Source organism: Henningerozyma blattae, chromosome 2 (genome assembly GCF_000315915.1).
Source record: "Henningerozyma blattae CBS 6284 chromosome 2, complete genome".
In the NCBI taxonomy this organism is placed as follows: domain Eukaryota; kingdom Fungi; phylum Ascomycota; class Saccharomycetes; order Saccharomycetales; family Saccharomycetaceae; genus Henningerozyma; species Henningerozyma blattae.
In genome coordinates, this window is record NC_020186.1 from 655,001 (window position 1) to 674,688 (window position 19,688).

Below are 19,688 nucleotides of genomic sequence, written 5' to 3' on the forward strand. Positions count from 1 at the left end.
TGGACATTCTTCATTAGATATTGAGTCTAAAAACCTTTAAAGCCAAATATTTATCTGTCTATTTATTAAATTATTTTAATACCTCGGAATTTTTCCACCCGTTTTGTTTAAGTTACCGGCGTATTTTTAAGAATGTAAGAAATTTAGTTAAGAAAAACGAGTTTGCAACTGAACAATTACTAATCGTAAAAATGCATACAGACAGACACCTCCTTGAATTTATTTTTTTATTCTAAAGTAATGGCCAAAGATATCATTATATCTATTGATGAAACTAATGAACTGAGAAAAAAACTTGGATTAAAACTTTTAGATACTAGTAATAGTGTAGACTCTAGGAAGTCATCGTCTACAAACGATCATGACAACAATTCAAATAGCAAAATACATAACGATGATAACGATAATGCCACTTTTAGTTTGAAACCCACTACTGATGAGCTAAATGGAAATTTTAAGGCATTAAGCGAAGAGCATTATAATAAATCTACATTAATTATAAATAGGCTCAAATCTTTGAGAGAGAAGAAGCTACGTCTGAGACAATCAGAATCTGCATTGGCAGATTCAAATTCTGCAACTGTTGATTGGCTATCGAATGTAGGTAAAACAAAGCATGATAAAGTAAAAATACACATTGGAGATGAACGTAATATGGAAGATGATAATAAGGATATAGGTGCTGTCTCCGATCTACCTATAATGAATGTCTCCCATAGCATTTCCTCATTAGGGAATAATAAGCCAACCATATTGACCCTGAAAGAAAAGGACATATTAGACTATAAAAGTGAGGAAGAAGCTGACGATATTCAAGATGCTATGTTAGAAAATCAAGATTTAATCCATGAGGAAGACCATCTAAATAAACTAAAGTTGAGAAAATTAAATCAACAAAGAAAAAGACGTTTCAACTTAAATGTTTCAAGTATAGATATTGCAAAAGAAGATGATGATAAATCTGTGGTGAAAAATTCACATTCTCTTATTATAGGTGCCAAAATTGATACTTTACAAAATTTATCCAACGAATCACAGCTATCGGATAAAGATGAAACAAAATTAAAGGTAAATTTATCAAATATGAAAGATTCAGATAATAATTCAGATGATAATAGTGATTTTAAAAAGATCAAAATTAAAAAAAGAAAGAAGATGGGTAATAACATGAAGAATAAAATGTTTAAATCGTCGGTAAATATACCCACCAAAATGCAAAAGGTTGAATTAGTTGACGAAGATGTGGATATAGACGATAATCAAATTGATTATATAGTTGGAGATGCTAGAATCAATAGACATAAAACTTTACTAAAAGCCAAGCAGCGGAGTTTAGAAGATATCGAGAAAGACATATTTATGGAAAAATTAGAAAAAAAGCAAAGAGTAAAAGATATAGAATCATTGAGGAAACGCAGGACTAATACTTTGACTATTGATGAGAATACAGTATTTCTAGAGACATTGGAATCGAATATACTTGATAACAAATCAGAAACTGATAATGAGAAAGAGAATGAATCTGCAAAGTTGGATAGTTACAATATTCCAAAAGATGCTAGTAAAAATTTATCAATTATTAATTCAGAGCCAATTACTAAAGATGAGACTCCTACAAAATCTAATATTCCAAATTTTCATGATGGATTAGCTTCAACTCTACAATTCTTACAAGAACGGAATGCATTACCTACTAAAGCCAAAAATACTGTAAAGCCGGATGAAAGATTAAACGAGCTGTCAAAAGATTTTGTTGCGTCAGTTGACACGACACAAGAAGATTATGATAAAGTGCGGAGAAACAAGATGGAAATTAGAAATAATATAGTTAAACAAGTGAACGATATTCAAGCCGTTAGATTGAAAGATTATAATCCTGAAGTAATCTTACAGTACACAGATGAAGATGGTAATACTTTAACAACCAAAGAAGCTTATAAGCAGTTATCACAGAAGTTTCATGGAACAAGGAGTAATGACAAAAAGAAAGCCAAATTGCAAGCTCGTATTGAGGCTAGGAAAAAAAATTCCAATCTGAAACAACTGTTCGGTTTTGAACAGTAAGCTTCAACGATCATTGGCCCTTAAACCACCTACAAAGTGTTGTATCAAAATACTTCACATTTAATTTGTGTCACTAATTTTTAGCCTGTATTGTTGAAAAATTCGGCTCCTTTGGGTGATATTCTAGAAGGAAAACAAGAAAAAAAACAAAGCGATGAGCACGAAAATAATTGTTGGATCTGTCAAACCTTTATACGCGTTTTGGAAAAATAAACACGAATAAAATGTGATTTTGTTATATTGTATTATAATTATTGAGAATAATGATTATTACCGTCTCATATATGTTATTTAAAAAATTGTACATTTAATACGAATAATTATTTATTCGTATGAGATAATATTTGAAATAAATGAAAATAGTTTGAATAAAATCTAATCACATTATACAGTAGTCATTATGATTTCTACAACGACTCAAGCAAGTCAGCGTCATACGCTCCACACAAATTTATTTGATTCATCATTATATCAAGTTAGTGAGCCTCCAAAGGGTGTTTTCAAGCCAAGTAGGTTACAATACAATAGCAAACCTAGGCCAAACATTAAATCTAATAGAGAATTATTAAATGATTATATTATAAAACTAAAATCAAAAATCAGTAGTCTACTATCAGATGATATGAAGAAGTATATGCCGGATCTAGATTTAGATGTTACAGTATTATGTTTATTCTGGTATGTATTATCATCTATTTCCAGTAATTTAACTAAGGCTGTCCTTCGAAGATTTCCTCATCCTGTCGCATTAACTGAATTACAATTCCTTCTCAGTGCATCATTATGTGTCTCCTTTGTTACTCTTATAAATTATATCCAGAAACCACAAATTAGAACCACGAAAATTGCTAAAGCTTTAATGAATTTTCCAGATGGTATATTACCAACTTATTTGAATGGTGATTTTAAGGCACAAGTTATTGGTAAGTTTTTATCCCCCTACAAATTAATTATTTTAACTACTTTTCCAATGGGTATCTTCCAATTTGTAGGCCATATTGCTTCTCATAACGCTACAGCTGTCATTCCAGTTTCTTTAGTTCAATCTGTTAAAGCTCTCTCTCCATTGATGACAGTATTATATTATAAAGTATTGGAGAATAAAGTTTACAATCCAATGACTTATTATACACTTCTTCTACTAGTGTTAGGTGTTATAGTCACTTGCTTTTCAACTTCAAGTAAGAAAGCTTCTAAAATTTCTGTATCATCAAGCTCAAAGTTTAGTGGCTTAGTTTATGCCTTTGTTGCAATGATAATATTTGTTTCACAAAATATTTTTGCTAAGAACATATTATCTGTTAAACAAAGTAAAAGTATACTACCATCGGGGAAAAAAAACGAAACTCATTCAGATGATAAATCTATCTCACCAACCCATTTAGATAAGATAACTATCTTGTTTTATTGTTCATGTATGGGTTTCTTAATGACTCTTCCATTATTTTTAACAAGCGAGTTAACTTGTGAAAGAAGTATTTTCCATGATTTAACAGGAAGGGTTTTTATCCTAATTGTATCACATGCATTATCTCATTTTATTCAAGCATTATTAGCCTTTCAATTAATTGGCATGCTGTCCTCTGTTAACTATTCTGTCGCCAATATTATGAAGCGGATTGTTATTATCTCTGTTTCACTAGTTTGGGAGTCAAAACTGAATGTTATGCAAATTATTGGTTTATCATTAACCATGTGTGGTTTATATGGCTATGATAGATGGGGCGTTCAAAGAAAAAATTCGCATACACATGATATTTAATTCTTCTAAACTTATTGTTTTACTTCATTCTATCGTTATCATCATTGGCATTGCCATCTTGCAATAGCAACTTTTTAGAACAATTATTTATTTTCTGATCTTTATTTTGTCATTTGCTGAAATGTGGAAAGCCCCCACAATATATTTATATAGATACATACAAATGTATACATATTAATTTCGAATAATATAAATATTATAATCACCAGTTATTGCATAACTGGTATATTTGCTAGTAGAATATTAATGAAGATGATGATATTTAATCAATCATAAGCTCGCAAATTTAACCATTCTTTAATGCCACATGATTGAAGTAGCTTAGATGCATGAAGATTTTCGTAATAATTAACGATATGGCCTTGCTCTTGCAAAGTTGTTTCGTTATAAATATACTGGTTACCGAGAGAGGGGATCATATTTACACGGAGGTATATTAACGGTATTGAGACACTATTAATCAAATTTATCCCATCTTTTGTGAGTAAATTTGGTGAACACATGAAAATTATTATAGGAGCCTTATTATATTTTCCAGAAGGATTTGCAAATAATGAAGTGTACGTTCCTACTAATTCTCTCAAATCTCGTGGAGAAACTTTTGATGTACGGAAAGCTTTACATTGTACTGCAATATTGATAGGCTTCATGTTGGCATTCTCTTCTTCTAATTTATTTCTCAGCGGTTTTACAAATGCTCCATTAATCTTCGTTCGCTTAAGGATTTTATCTTCTGATAATTTAAAGATTGGATTCATTTTTTCATATATTGGATAAATTGGCCAACTTCCAACAATATCAATACCTTTGTCACCAGCTCCACCTATCTTGTTAAGATCTTTCATTAGCAATTTATTTGATAATTCTCTCATTACAGTATATTCATATAGAGTACCTTGGAATACAGTGGACGTAGATGTTGCTTTGTTTTCCTCAATAAATTTAAGAATTATAGCATTGTAATTTGGGCTCAAAGAAGAATATAGCCTTCTTGAGATAAATGGCTTGAAATATAAAGTAAGCATTTTTCTATATTTCAAATAATAGAGTTTGCCACGTTATGAATTTATAATAGCTGTTTTTTTAGTAATGTTTTTATACGTTTTTCTTATTTGATAAATGTTCAAATTTAATTCTATTTTCCGATTGTAAGTCTTATAGACATATCCTATTTTTATTTATTGTAATCTTTATCTGTGTTCAACTCATCATTGTGTCAAAAGTGGCATTGTTTAATTTTTTTCTAAAGATCTTACTCAGCAAAATACATTTATAGATTTATATATTTAATTTTCTCACGAACTTTTAATTCTGGCATACATTCCTTATTTGATTACTAAGGATATACTAACCAAGACACTTGCTTTCTAAAGGCCAAACATTTTATAATAATACATAAACTGCTGAAGTTGTAATAAACCTTATTTTTATAAAGATAGAATAGACAGCTTTTCAAGCTATTCTATTTAAAATTGAAAAAATTTTTACCTAATCAGTTTCTTTATAACCTAAGTCCGTAAATTTGCTCATCTATTTTTCATCCTAAGAAATTTTAATATCGCATCTATTTAAAAAGAACACATCACTTTTTTTTTCAGTCTAGTTAGATAATTAGATTCTATAACTTTTGTCATCTTTTTCTAACCTATTTTTAAGAAATTTCCACAAGCTTCTTAAACTTGATTAACTATGAGTAAAAAGGTTTCTAAAGCGGGGAAAGGCAAAAGAAGATATACAGAAGTGGAAGACCAGGAGGTCTCATATCCTTCTAAGAAAGCTATCACTGCTATCACTAGGAAAGACGCACAAGAGGAACTAAAATCAACTACTAGCATTCAAGATTCACTTCATTGTTATGGTTATGCTCGATCTTTACAAATAGAACATGCAGTAACCAAATTAGTCGAATCTTATCAAAAAATAATAGAATTATCTCCAAACTTGAAAATATACAAGGAAAACATTGAAAATTTTGAGAAAATCTCTCCAGAAATTTGTAACTTTTTTATGAGGCCATCATTAAAATTGGCAGCTGAATTAAAATCATTGCATGAACTTGGTAAAGATTCTGTATTTAGTCAATTATCAAGTTTTGGAGAAACATATGATTCAAAGGATACAAGGCCAGTATTGATTGGTTTAGAAAACTCAGATATTGAAACTCTTTCAGATAAGAAATTGGAATCACCTGATGATAAAACGGGAAGTGATTTGAAAGCGAAAGATGAAGACGATGAGGATAGTTATAATCCAGAAGCATACCAGATAGATAAAGCTGGTAGCAAGAAGAAGAAGAAGAAATGGCCACCTCCATTGCCAGAAATTGAAAATCCAGCAATTAAAGCTAAAGTTTTTATTCATAAGTCAATTGTTAAGGACAAACTATTTTTATTAGAAAGTCAAATGCTTAATGCGCACAATGAAAGATTAGAATGGTTAGGTGATTCAATTTTAAATACAACTATATCCACAATTATTTACAATAAATTTCCGAACTATTCAGAAGGAAAACTTTCAAAATTAAGAATAATGTTGATCAATAATGAAAACTTAAGGGAATGGACCTATCTCTATGGACTAGAAAAAGGAATAAAAGCAGCTAAGAGTGGTGAACAGAAAAACGGTTCACTTAGCGCTAAGGCTTATGCAGATGTATTTGAAGCATATATTGGTGGTTTGATGGAAGATGATGCACAAAAAAATTTACCTAAAATTCGAAAATGGCTAGCAAAATTATCGAAACCATTAATTGAAAAGGTATCCAAAACAGATATCGAATTGGAAAATACTGATAATCTTAATCCAAATGCTAAAAAGGAACTATACTCATTAATTGGTTACGCCGCTCTTAAGTTGCAATATGTAGCAACCAAAATGCCATCACAGAGTCAACCATATTCTGTAGTTGAATGTAGAATTGGGGATGGTACTGTTCTGGGTGTAGGGGTAGGCAGGAATGTTAAACTTGCCGGAATTAAGGCTGCAATGTCTGTTTTGGACAATTCTGAGCTTATTGAAAAATATTCACAACTCAGAGCTGCTATACCAAGATCAGAATCTTCAATCAAGGATAGCGGTGAAAAATCAAAAGCTAAAATATCTTTGAACGAAAATGGGGAGCTGTTTTTTTCATAATTTAACGGTTGCTTTCTACATACATTTATTCAACAATCGTTGCCCATTTAAAGCATTCGGAACTTAGCGCTTAAAGGAACAATCTAAACATTGATACTAAAATCTACTTTTAGTATTCCGCATTATACATCTGGTTAAATTATATTATATTATTTAAATAATGTATTATGTATCTATATAATATACACTATAGAAATCATGGGTCATCAAAAATTATAATTAAAAGTACTTATAAACTATCGTATTTAAGGTTTAAAGCTATAATACTTTTGCCTTATTTTTCCAATAGGTTTTAATTTCCTTATGAATATATAAGTCATGGAGACTAAAAAATGATTGACCACAACAGACAAATGTTCTTAAGTCTTCTTTATCTGCATAATTAAAAAGATGTTTTAAAATATTCAATTCATTTCTGTAAAAATCGAATTCTTCATATTCATTATGAATAATATCATAATGATTATTAACGATCACGTCGTGGTTCAAACGTGTATTTTGTTCTTCTAGCTCGTTCTGCTAAAACATCTTGTGGGATAAGCTTAATATTCAGAAGGTGTTCAAAGCATATATTCTTTTGCGGGTAAAATAATTCATTAAGTGTAATATTTTTATGGTTATCTAACAAAACATTGGTTTCTGTAAAATTAATCTTCTTACTATATATTTTCTGGACGCTGGAAAATTCAGCTAATAGTTGTAGATTTGAGATACCAATTAATTTTTGTTTGGCACTATCGGCATCTGTATCTTTGGAGTCTTTAATATTTCTTGGATTTCTTTTCACTTCCTCTTTATTGTTTATCACAGTACTATTATTACTATTGAAGCCATCGTAGATACAAGCAGTCTCATAGATATCTGGGACATTATTAGAATCATCATCTCCAATAAAAGCATTATTATACAAATAATCTTGCTCAACTGAATATTTGTAAGGTACATACAGTGAATCAAATAAGTTAGGATTGGTCCAATCTAAAGCGTTCTGAAGTTTTTTACTACTTTCATTTCCAGAGAATTTTGTTACTAGGACATTAACTTCTTTAGAGACATTAGTCAAAGAACACTTGGTAGTTCGTCCTAAACTTGAATTTAAATAAGTAGAAGTCTTGGTAACCTCCTTATTTATAGGTTTACCACCATGTGTAGTTAATTGGTATTTCATATTAATGATTTGCAAGTCTTTAGATATAATAGGTTTTGAACCTTTTTTTTTTATTGGAGACGATTTGAGATATTTGGTAGTAGAATAACTAGATTTCATTTCAATTTTTTTATACAATAAATAGTATCAATTTATTGATATAGCAAGCCTTTATTAGAATTTAAGATAAGAAATATAGAAAAGATTTATATTGAGAAAGTATAGCCCAAAAATGTGAATTAGCTATATACTCTTTCAAGTTTGATATATATTTAAAAAAAATAACTAGACAAGGTTTCTACGTTTTTGTATACCTTTTTTTAAAATATTTTGGTTTTCAATTTTATACTGTATATACAGATTTTACAGATTTAAATATTGTGTCGTTCAAAAGTGTCGCAAACTTGAAAAAGAGAGAAATAGAAATATTAGAATATGAAGTTACCTTTGAAAGACCTGGAAGTATTTTAAAATTGTTTTATTATATATAGGAAAACTAGCTTCAAATTTTGTAATTATTATTATAAGTTGTAATATATTCAAGTAAAATGGGTTTTGTTAAAAAATATTTTAGAGAAGTGCTATGTGTGCAATTAAAGTTAGCTATTAAATTTTTATATTCTCCGGTAAATTCAAAGCTAAATTTTTATAGATTTTACTACTAAAATGGAATAATATATATTATTCTATAAAGCTTTCTTTGACAGTAACGTATTTGCTTTTTTTACTCCTCTTTTACCAGCTTGTCTTTTGAAATTGTTTGTTACTTGTTTCTACCTTGATTTAATAAATTGAAGTTATATAATGATGTTTTATATTGTTATGTATATTTATGTAATGACAAGGTTATTTGGCTTTAAAAGTATTATTATGTAGCATAGAACCTATCATGTTAAACAACAATAATTTTTCTAGATATTTATGGTCTTTATACATACAACAGTAGATATACTGGTTTAGGATAAAGGATAGTATAACTTGAATATACGTTACTAATAAAAACCCCAATTAGAAAATTCGTTGTCGTTAATTAAAGTACATCATGTAGCCTCTACAGGATATACTAAGCATGAGAGATACATATCTCTTGTGAGGTTGATTAGGTGGAAAATTTTCACTTATAGACGACGATGAATTGACTTCTCTTGTCCAAAAAATAATGTATAGATTGCCAATATTTCAGTCGACATCTAATCTTATATATTTTTATATATTTTTATAATTTTAATTCCTACTCAAAAGGGTAGGAGGTTTCTATGCTATAAACAATATACAAAAAAAAGAATTATTCTCGTAATTATGACTAACAGCAATACTAATAGTAAGGATTCTAATGTCGTACAACATTATTCTATGGTAAAGGTTAACAACTGTCTTGAATATTATATTCTATTTTGGTAAGTAGTTTTTTCATCAATTCATTTACAGAATTATCGGGTTTAGAATTATTGTTAATTTTTAAGTTTAATAATATGTTGAGATTTAAGTTTTGTTCAATATAGATGTAATAAAAAAAACCATAAATAAAAAAAACAAATATAGTAAATCATTTATATCAGTTATTAGAAGATTTCACATTTGGTGTTAGTTATAAGAAATTTAGTAATATTAGTATATTGTATCTATTTCATAGAATATAAATTTGACCAGCAGTCGAACTGTTCAAAATATTGTTGCTCATAGTTTAATTCTTAGTTAAGTAATCTGTTTGAATAATTATTATATTATTATTATAAAAAATCTCCTTGCTTCTTTCGAAAGGGAATATATAATATATACAGGATATACAATGAACAGTTGTAAACTTTTGGGATATTTTCGTGGTAATTTATACTCCAAAAAATGGACAGATCCACCATCAACAAATTGATGGTCTGATATTAAAATAGAACCTATCACATCCTAATACCTTCTTAATATCACCACTTGGGTATTTTTAGTAGTGAGGCCACGTATGCTTAATGCATGTTGGATTATTAATTATATTAAGTTGTTATTAGTTGTTGTATAAAGCCACAATTACGACTAAATTCATATTTTATTAGCTGTTAACACAAACCCACGACTTATGACACATAGTGCCACAGATCTGACAAAACTGGGCACTGTTTTGTAGGATCATTTTGATATTTATTTGATGGATATGTGTAAACTTTTATAAGACTTTTACCAAGCAATTATTCTTTTGGAGATAATATAAGTTAACTTGCTTGTTTGAATTGCCATCTTAGTGTCTCAAAAATGTTTTCTAATAAACACAGAATTTAGACCAACCTCACAGAGATATTTAAACATTAAGATCTTCAACTCCTTTGAATGAGAACTAATGTCCAAACTGAAAGATGACAGACTATATTACCTAGAATTAAACAATTACATATAGATTGAATACTTTTTTGAATAAGTAGTAAGTAAATATTTTAAATACTTTGTTGTATTCTAATTATTGAGTTAAATAAAGAATACTATAGAGGAAACAAGGAAAAAAAATGTCTCAATATTTATTCACGTTCTGATACCCCTAAACTACTTTCTCTGGATATACGGTGCCTTAACAACTTCTATTGCAAAATATTATTATCAAACCATATACAGACTTCGTAACTATTGAGCGAATATCACATTTATTCATTGATTACTTAAGGGGTCTGTAACTAATCTGTGTTGCTATATAGAGTTTTGTCTTGTACTCAATGAATAGAAAACAAAACAAAAGTGCAAAAAGGACTTCTTAAATTTCCTTATTTGCTCTTTTAATTTCTTACTTACCTAAAATTTTTATCAAGTACATTTTACTTATTACCTTATCCTTAAAGAGGTTTTCAGGAATTTCAGAATCCTCTCGGTAGCCAAGTTGGTTTAAGGCGCAAGACTGTAATTTGAAAAAAAAGTAAATCTTGAGATCGGGCGTTCGACTCGCCCCCCGGGAGAGTTGTATTTTTCAACACACATGGTTATATCACGTGATCATTGACAGTCTTCATATTATACAAGCTATATGACTCTGTGATGAGGCAATTGAGCTAATATTTTAGAAAAGTGAATGTAATTAGATAATATTAAGGAATAATCTTGGAATAATTTTTTTGTTTTGCACAAATGATTTTTACGAATTCTGTAGTGGATTCTTGTTTGGCGTCATTAAATTTTTAATGATTAACAAACAATTTTATACTATAAACATATCTTAAGTCCAAGAAGTACAGTAAATGTACTAAGATCACTACGGGTCATATACTTTTAACAATATCCAATGATATCAATTTCTGAGTACAGATAATATATATTCACTAGAATTTTTCAAATATACACAGTAATAGGAAAAACATATATTGTTGTGGATTCAATAAGTAATAACTTAATAACAAGGATTATTGCATGAGAATTGACTTTTTTTTGTTATTGCTAATTGATATTAAACTCTTAAGACTGTTTTGTTTTTTTGGTTATGTTTTCTATTTTTATTTCTTTTTTTTCGGAGTTTACTGATCTAGATATTTAATGATGTTGCATTCCAAGAACTGTTTTGGTATCGATCAAAATTTAAGAAACACCCACCTATATATATTTTTCAAATTAATTCAGTTTGCTTCAGAATTTTAAAAACCATACATTGTATGCTTATTAGTAATAGAGGAAGGATTCTAATTGCTGTTACTGAATGAGTTTCTTCTCCAATAATTCCAATCATCTAATGGATGATAATGATGCATCTAGGAACGCCTCATATAAAAAATTCCATATTCATGAAGGGATCATATTTTGTGTAGAGTTATCATCTGAAATGTTTGAAAATTTACCAGAATTAAAGGGCAAATCACAATTATTAGAAATCCTTGAGTCTTTATCTGATTTATTCGAACAGTTAATTATTAGTAGACCCAATACGGCTATCGGTTTTTATTTGTTTCACCATACTAGCGATTCTGTAGAAAAGAATAAATTTGGTATCTATGAATTTTTCCAATTGAGTGATATTAACGTAAAGACAATGAAAAAAGTGACAGATTTATTGGAAGATTTAAGCCATGACAGAAAAAAATTGGAAGATATTTTCAAATTTGATAATTCTAGACCAACTAAACTGGAAGATATTTTCAATGTAGTCCAAGAACAGTTTTTAAATTTTGATAGTTTACATCATTCAAAGGGTTTCAACATTAAAAAGGTGTTTTTGTTTACAAATAATGATAAACCAATTGAATCAGAAAATAATGAAACAAGAAAAAAATTAAGACGTATGGTGAATGATTTGAATGAAAGTGAAATATTTTTTTCTACCTTCTTTATAAACAAACCGGATTCACAATTCGATGATACTTTTTATTCTGATATATTAAAATTACCAATAAATGATGATACTTCTGAAATCGATGTTGAAGATTATTATGATGACGCTGGAGAGAATGGAAATCATTATCTCCTAATTAACGACCTTAAGGACACTAGTAAATCTAAAACTACAGATAGGAAAATTAATCCATCTTTAAGAAGGTTCTGTAGACCAAATACAAAACCAATTGAAGCAAGTAATATTAAGCAAAGAATTTTAAGGAAACAGGAAATAAGGAGAGTTAGATTCCAATGCCCATTAATATTGGATGAAGCATCAAATTTTATCATTGGAATAACAGGTTACAATATTTTTAGTATTGAAAAACCGGGAACAAGATACAAGCTAGTATATGAACATGAAAATGTTAGAAAAGAAGCTTTTTCGAGAAGGAAATTTTTAGATCCTAATACTGGCGAAGAATTAAAAGACGAAGACTTTCAAAAAGTATATAAGTATGGTGATATAAACATAGAATTATCTGATGAAGCTACCCAAAATATTAAAAATGAATACATGGAAAATAGACCCTTTATGAAATTATTAGGCTTTCGATCTAAAGATATCTCATTAAAGTATTACAATAATATTGATAAAGCTTCCTTCGTTGTTCCTGATGAATCAAGCTACGAAGGTTCAATCAAGACAATGGCTTCCTTATTTAGAACTCTGCATAAAAAAAAGAAAGTTGCGATAGTATGGGGAGTGTCAAGTTCAGGGGGTCACCCCACCATACATATACTATCTCCGTCTAATGAAAATGAGCACAATGAAGGACTTTATCTCTTTCAAGTTCCATTTTTAGATGAAATAAGAAGATTTCCAGCCTTAACAAGCTATAGTCCTGGAACAAACAAAAATATATCTGAATACGAAAAAATGAAAAAACTCACTGAGTATATTTTAGGAACATTAGATTTGCGTAAAGGGTACAGACCGTCTAGTTATAGAAATCCAGCTTTACAAAAATATTACAAGATTTTACATGATTACTTATTGCAAATCGAAGACACTTCATTAACTGATACACCACAGGAGGTATTAGAAAGAGAAGTTTATGAAGATGATACCTTGTATCGTTTAGATAAGTTACGGAAGAGAATCATCCAATCTTCACAAGCTCCTGAATTATATAACCAAAGATTGAGTAAATTCATTGAACATTGGAATAGGGTTTTCAAGAAAATAAACGAGGATGCACAAATGGATATTGAACCAACACCCGTAACTCTTAAAAAGAGGAAACAAAAAGAAAAACTAGCATTAAATCTTTGATTAGATTTTGATGTACCATATATTTAATAAACCAATAGTAAATTATACAAATCACCCAAAAGAAATATACTGCACTCTATAAAAATGCAATTGTGATTCGGATATTTAAATATATAAACTTTGTATCTAACTGTAATTCTATCTATAAAATTGTGTAAATCAATGCATTAATGAATTCTGAAAGTAGCGATAACAAATATCAACCCAGGCATTTAGCCTTTCCCTATAAGCATAATTCAACTTCACAAAGCATACACAAATGGTCACTTGGGTATTCACCTTCAAATGGTTGACCATGTGATGGAAGTTCTTTTGCTGGAGGCATTCTTAAATATCCTCTGATTTTTATATCATTTTCCCTTTCAAAATCTTCTAAACTATCAATCTCCTTATTAGGAGTAAAATCCCAACTTTTTATGTAAAATAAATAATCTAACAAACCTCTCCATATGTGAGCCCAATTAGAGATCTCAGGTTCATTACGTTCATTATCAATGCCTGAATTTTCTGGATGAACTTTAGAATAACCAGCAGAATATAATGAAATGGCTCTCATATCTAATGAATTGTGTAGCTCTTGCATCTTGGTTACAAGTAACTTTTGTTCATCATTAGCTTGATAATCATCTGGTACAGGGTGCTGTGGTTGGTCTTTACCAAATTTTTCAATGTTTCCACCTTCTTCGTCATCACCTTCTTCACCATCACGTTTTTTAGAAAATTTAAATGATGTACTACATTCAATGACAGTTTTAGACCTACCAGAATACTTAATTGGCTTGGAGGTCATGGATAAATACGGGCTATCAAAAGGTTGGGAATTAAAGTCGCCGCAAAAGAATGGATACCAATGTGAGAAGTCCTTATCTCCGTTATTTTGCAAAATGTTTACTCTATCAATAAATTCCTTCATTTTGTTTAGAATAATATAACATTGTCTAGTTCTTTCATAAGTACCAAATGGATGCCAGAATAAATGAGTAGTACCTATTAAAATACCCGTCTTGTTTATGTTTTTAGGAAATCTTTCTGTAACTTTTTTGGAAAATTTTAACGATAATAATAAAGCAATGTTGTTAGTAGTTGTTCTTGGTTCAATATCACCTGAAAGTTCCTTATCATAATCCACTAACATTCTATCAGTCATTTCAAATAATTCCTTTTTCCAGACTACTGACACACCGTGATTTTTTGATGGTTTCTTGTAAAATTGACATTCATATCCAAGCTTTGAAAATTCTTCTTTCCAAAACGATTGATATTGAACATGATCTATTTCTTGTAAACATATAATATCTGGATTATAATGTTTGAATTCATTTAATAATACTTTTGATCTCCTATGCCATTTTAATGCATCACCACCTTCGGGAAATAATTTTCTTCGAATTAAAGCTTGAGCCAAACAGTTATATGTCATTAAACTAAATTTAAAGCCTTTAACTGGCTCATTTTCATGCATTTGCAAGATAGGCCTTTTAATAAATTGTAATTCCTTGGGACAGTCTGGGTCAATACCTTGTGCCAATAAAGCGTCTCTCTTAGCTTTCCTAGCAGCTTCTCTCTTAGCTCGAACTTGAGCAATATGTTCTGGAGAGATATCTATTTTCTTCTGTCTTTCATTCTTCTTCTTTGATTTTTTATTTTGTTTATTGTTCTTAGTATTGGTGACAAGGTCATTAGAAGAATCATTAAGTTGAGATTGTACTAGAGTAGAATCTTTAACACTTAGTGAATTTTCAACAGTTTCAACTGGAGTTTCTACTACTACATCTACTTGTGTCATTTTTGATAGTTTTATTTAATTTATTCGAAATGGTAAGATATATTTTAATTATCATTAACAATAATTGTAAATAACAAAACGAACCAATCGTGTAGTCAACTAAATGACATTGCCAAGATGGTTATATTTAGCTCTCCATATATTTGCTGCACTATTTGATATTTTTTCATTATTTCAATTCTCTCTTTGCGTTTTCCTGTTTTTCTTAAGTCACGAGAGTTCGGGATATTACCCGAAGCTCTTGAAATATTTACAATATAACTGTGAATAAAGACTTCAAAATTATTTAAGAGTGTAGTAGTAATAGTAGTTGTATATCGAAATAAAAAAGGTTTGAAATTGCAAGCAAAAACAGCTTCTAGAAATAACATATCAACTTTTACAATAATAAATACTAAACTAGCACTCTATTATATTATTACCATGTTTTACAAAATCACACTTCAAAGGTCCTTAATAGGTCTACCTCAAAAATCAAGATCTATTGTAAAGTCGTTAGGCTTAGGAAAAAGAGGTTCTATAGCGTATCAGAAGATTTCACCTTCTACTGCAGGTGCCATATTGAGAGTGAAAGAACTTGTAGATGTTGAACTGACAGACAAAGCTTTAACAAAAGCAGAAGTTCATGATTCAAGAAGAAGTAATCCTGGCTTTATAATCGAAAAAAGGGTATCTACTTAGAAACTGACCAATTCATGTATATACAAAATTATTAGACGGTTTTTCTCTCACCCACTTCTGCTTTTCCTTGTTACACTCTATTTTAATTAAGATATCTCTTTTTATCTTTTTTTATCAAGTCTATATATTATTATTATTACATAGAAATATATAAGTAATGGAAAAAGAGCAGATGCATGCATTATATATATTCTAATATTTACAAGGATCATCAATATATTACAAAAGGTTTTCATAGTTTTCCGCAGTGGATGCTACTATAATACATAAAGTGTAATCAAATTTAAACCATTGAGAAATCTAAGCGCCCATCTAATGCGTCTATTTTATCTATTTTACAATTTCTAATAACATCACCAATAGATGGAGTAAAATCTAAATCAGGTTTTAATTTCAAGATACCCATAGAGGAAGAGAAATTAGGCAAAATACAATGAATAAATCCTAAATTCGAAACAGATGTTATTAATACGTCAAAAGTCTGACTCGGATTCTTTTTTATTTGCTCCTTCAAATAATTTAACAAATAATATTTATTACATTTCCCCGATAATTCTCGAATAATGATATCACGAGATTGGATAATTGGTAACATCTTTTGTATGTCAGTTGTTGAATACTTGAATGGTTTCTTTTTTATGAAGTGCTGAATTTGCATATGGTTTACAAGATCTGGGAATCTTCTTAATGGTGAAGTTACAGTTAAATAATTTGCAGCTCCAATCATCTGATGTGGGAGTGGTAAGTCTGTATAAAAACTTGAATTTAATAATGATCCAAATTTGCTGATTTCTTTAATATTAGGTAAGTGTGAATTAACTTTAATATTCTCTCTTAATATATCAAATTCTAATTGGGCCTTTTTAGCCAAATGTAATTCATGATAACAACGGAATATACCTGGGATCTTATTCTCTTTAAAGAGTCTGGCAGCTAAAGAATTTGCCAGTATCATCATTTCAGTAACCAAAGTCACTGATTTAGTATCATTTTGATCCTTGAAATTTATAACTGGACCTCCATCTTTGGAGCAACTTAAAGTAACCAAACCTTTATTGAAGCCTTCACCAAATATTACAGCATTACCATTTTGAATTCTATTTTTTTTTAAAAGATTAGAAATTTGAGAAAGATTTCGTAAATCATTTTGAATATCAGATGTCACACCTGATTTTAAATTTTCTTCAGTAGAATTAGATAATATTCTATCTACATTATCATAAGTTGTATTTGAAGGGAATTTTGAAACTATACCTAACCTTACTTTGAAAGTATTATGCAAAATTTTAATAGATTCATTATTGGAATCGACTTCCACGTTTACTGAGAAAGAGATTGTAGCTGTCTTTTGATTATCATAACCTAAATCTGATAATTTACAAAATGATTTTGGCAACATTGGAGATACTAGATCAGGCAAATAAGTGGTAAAACTTTTGGAAAGTGCCATATTTAATAAATTTTGGATATCCGAGTTCTTCTCATGATTAAGAAATATGGAAGAAGGGTCTGCAATATGAATATGTAAAGTGAAGAGATTATTGTTTAACTTTTCGATGGAAATTCCATCATCAATCTCATGAGCTGTCTCAGAATCAATACAATATACTTTCAAATCGTTAAAATCATGATGAAATTTGGAAAACTGAGTTAATTTAGGAGGCTCAATTAAATTATAAAATAAGGTTTGATCTTTTGTTAATTTGGAGGAGTTTGGTAACGCAATTTCTATATTATTATGCAGTAAATTAAATTGGGGATCTTGATTATTAATACCATTCGGCGTATCCTTTGACGTGCCCTGTGAAGAGTCCTTAGATGTGTTCCTTGAAGCGTCTCCTGAAGCGTCTCCTGAAGTGCCTTTTGAAGTGCCTTTTGAAGTGCATAAATCTAATAACTCCTTACATGTATCCTTCGTAAGATCCGAATCTTTAAACTTTGTTAATCTTCTTAATATTTTTGAAATTAACGCAATAATTTTTGAATTATCATCGAAATTGCCTGCACAATAATTTTGGAAAATATTAATAAATTCGGGATAATTTTGAGAGATATTTTTTGATGAATCCAATTTATTATTATTAGTGGTAGTAGTGGTAATGATAGTGGTATTATTATTATTATTAGTAGTATTAGTAGTAGATTGATTATTAATATCATCAATAAATGAATCTAGTAACGATTTACCATTTTTTATAGCATTGTTCGAACGTTGTAGGAAATTATTATAGTAATTATGATATAATACCAAAGGTAACACGGTGACTGATATTGGAGACAATAGAGCTTTATTTACTTGTATTTTACCCCAAAGAAAATCTTGTTGCTGTAATCTTATAGCCCAGTAAGTGGCCAAAAACGTGGAAGCATCAATCTCGGTTGATGAATTTAAACTTTCAATTTCATTGGATGATAACAATTTTGAAAAATTTAAATTAATATCAAATTTTTTTGAATTATCGAAATCATTTAAATTTAAAATATCAATTAATTTAATTAATTTGAAAAAAGAAATTTGATACGGCCCATTACCATTTTGAATTAATCTATGAATCAATTCTAATTTTTTTAAAATTATTGATAATTTATCATTGGCAGATTTATTTAAATTATTCAAGATTGGTCGCACTACCAATTGTCTAGCAATGATTGGTAATAAGATTTTAATATTTTGAGTATTTTTAATTGTGCCGATGGAATTATTGCCATGATCGAATTCAGTGAATAAAAGTCTAGAATCCATTAAATAATTTGGCAACTTATTGGGTATTCTAAGTGGAATATTACTTCTTGTTTTGAAAAATAATTTACCATCACTAGAGGCAAAAGTATACCTTGGATCCTTTGTATTATGCGGTATATCGACACACATTAATAAGTTTGACGAATCCGGTAATAATATTAAGTCACCTATATTCAATGGGTCTAATTCTAATGAATGTTTGGTGAAAGTTAAATTGAATGAATTTGATATAATCTTTTGATACCAGGCATCAAAACTGAACGTAGAATTCAACATATATTTGGAAAATTTAGGAGTAATCGTACGAGAATCCCATTCTATAGAATTAAACCATTTACTGGATGGAATGATGAATCTTTGTAGGAATCTTTTTCGATATTCATTTGTAATTTCTGGTAATTCTTTGATGGTAATGGAAGGGTCTAGTTCTTTTATTCTAATTAAAAAAGTTTGTTTGATTTTTTCAATATCTTCATTACTTAATTTATTATGCTTTGTCACATTATTATGAAGGGGCGGTGTATAAGCTTTACGAGAAGGATAATCATATTTTGTATTCTGTGAATTGGGATAATTTTTCAATAACCAATTTGACTGATGCCAATTTAAACTTCTAGAGACTCTAACCATGGGCAAGAACACAGTACAAATTTAGTTTTTTTTTACGTTTTTTTTTTTTTTTTTTCCGTTTTTTTTTTTTTTTTTTTTCCCGTTTTTTTTTACCCCTTTTCCCTTTCGTTCGTTTACTTTTTAACGTTTTAA

General features: G+C 29.2%; 9 protein-coding genes and 1 non-coding gene across 10 annotated transcripts; 6 read left to right on the forward strand and 4 right to left on the reverse strand.

Annotated features, from left to right (window-relative positions):
• Window positions 1-240: 240 nt before the first annotated feature.
• On the forward strand, window positions 241-2,064 carry SNU66 (U4/U6-U5 snRNP complex subunit SNU66; the record flags this gene model as incomplete). The annotated part of the gene is made up of 1 exon (XM_004178597.1): window positions 241-2,064. One exon carries the CDS (start codon window positions 241-243, stop codon window positions 2,062-2,064), a length of 1,824 nt encoding a protein of 607 aa, XP_004178645.1.
• Window positions 2,065-2,464: 400 nt separating this feature from the next.
• On the forward strand, window positions 2,465-3,826 carry SLY41 (Sly41p; the record flags this gene model as incomplete). The annotated part of the gene is made up of 1 exon (XM_004178598.1): window positions 2,465-3,826. The coding sequence occupies one exon, from the start codon at window positions 2,465-2,467 to the stop codon at window positions 3,824-3,826; it is 1,362 nt and encodes a 453-aa protein (XP_004178646.1).
• A 266-nt stretch (window positions 3,827-4,092) lies between these two features.
• On the reverse strand, window positions 4,093-4,851 carry RRG7 (Rrg7p; the record flags this gene model as incomplete). Its single annotated transcript, XM_004178599.1, has 1 exon — window positions 4,093-4,851. One exon carries the CDS (start codon window positions 4,849-4,851, stop codon window positions 4,093-4,095), a length of 759 nt encoding a protein of 252 aa, XP_004178647.1.
• Window positions 4,852-5,515: 664 nt separating this feature from the next.
• RNT1 (ribonuclease III) lies at window positions 5,516-6,961 on the forward strand (the record flags this gene model as incomplete). The annotated part of the gene is made up of 1 exon (XM_004178600.1): window positions 5,516-6,961. One exon carries the CDS (start codon window positions 5,516-5,518, stop codon window positions 6,959-6,961), a length of 1,446 nt encoding a protein of 481 aa, XP_004178648.1.
• A 466-nt stretch (window positions 6,962-7,427) lies between these two features.
• On the reverse strand, window positions 7,428-8,228 carry TBLA0B02880 (uncharacterized protein; the record flags this gene model as incomplete). Its single annotated transcript, XM_004178601.1, has 1 exon — window positions 7,428-8,228. The coding sequence occupies one exon, from the start codon at window positions 8,226-8,228 to the stop codon at window positions 7,428-7,430; it is 801 nt and encodes a 266-aa protein (XP_004178649.1).
• Window positions 8,229-10,947: 2,719 nt separating this feature from the next.
• TBLA0Btrna8Y lies at window positions 10,948-11,039 on the forward strand. The gene is given in 2 exon segments: window positions 10,948-10,987; window positions 11,002-11,039. It is a non-coding gene; the product is annotated as a tRNA-Tyr (tRNA).
• A 730-nt stretch (window positions 11,040-11,769) lies between these two features.
• On the forward strand, window positions 11,770-13,716 carry YKU70 (ATP-dependent DNA helicase YKU70; the record flags this gene model as incomplete). The annotated part of the gene is made up of 1 exon (XM_004178602.1): window positions 11,770-13,716. The coding sequence occupies one exon, from the start codon at window positions 11,770-11,772 to the stop codon at window positions 13,714-13,716; it is 1,947 nt and encodes a 648-aa protein (XP_004178650.1).
• Window positions 13,717-13,939: 223 nt separating this feature from the next.
• On the reverse strand, window positions 13,940-15,502 carry NGL2 (RNA exonuclease; the record flags this gene model as incomplete). Its single annotated transcript, XM_004178603.1, has 1 exon — window positions 13,940-15,502. The coding sequence occupies one exon, from the start codon at window positions 15,500-15,502 to the stop codon at window positions 13,940-13,942; it is 1,563 nt and encodes a 520-aa protein (XP_004178651.1).
• Window positions 15,503-15,925: 423 nt separating this feature from the next.
• On the forward strand, window positions 15,926-16,183 carry MRPL33 (mitochondrial 54S ribosomal protein uL30m; the record flags this gene model as incomplete). Its single annotated transcript, XM_004178604.1, has 1 exon — window positions 15,926-16,183. The coding sequence occupies one exon, from the start codon at window positions 15,926-15,928 to the stop codon at window positions 16,181-16,183; it is 258 nt and encodes an 85-aa protein (XP_004178652.1).
• A 283-nt stretch (window positions 16,184-16,466) lies between these two features.
• DSS1 (exoribonuclease II) lies at window positions 16,467-19,556 on the reverse strand (the record flags this gene model as incomplete). Its single annotated transcript, XM_004178605.1, has 1 exon — window positions 16,467-19,556. The coding sequence occupies one exon, from the start codon at window positions 19,554-19,556 to the stop codon at window positions 16,467-16,469; it is 3,090 nt and encodes a 1,029-aa protein (XP_004178653.1).
• Window positions 19,557-19,688: the final 132 nt, after the last annotated feature.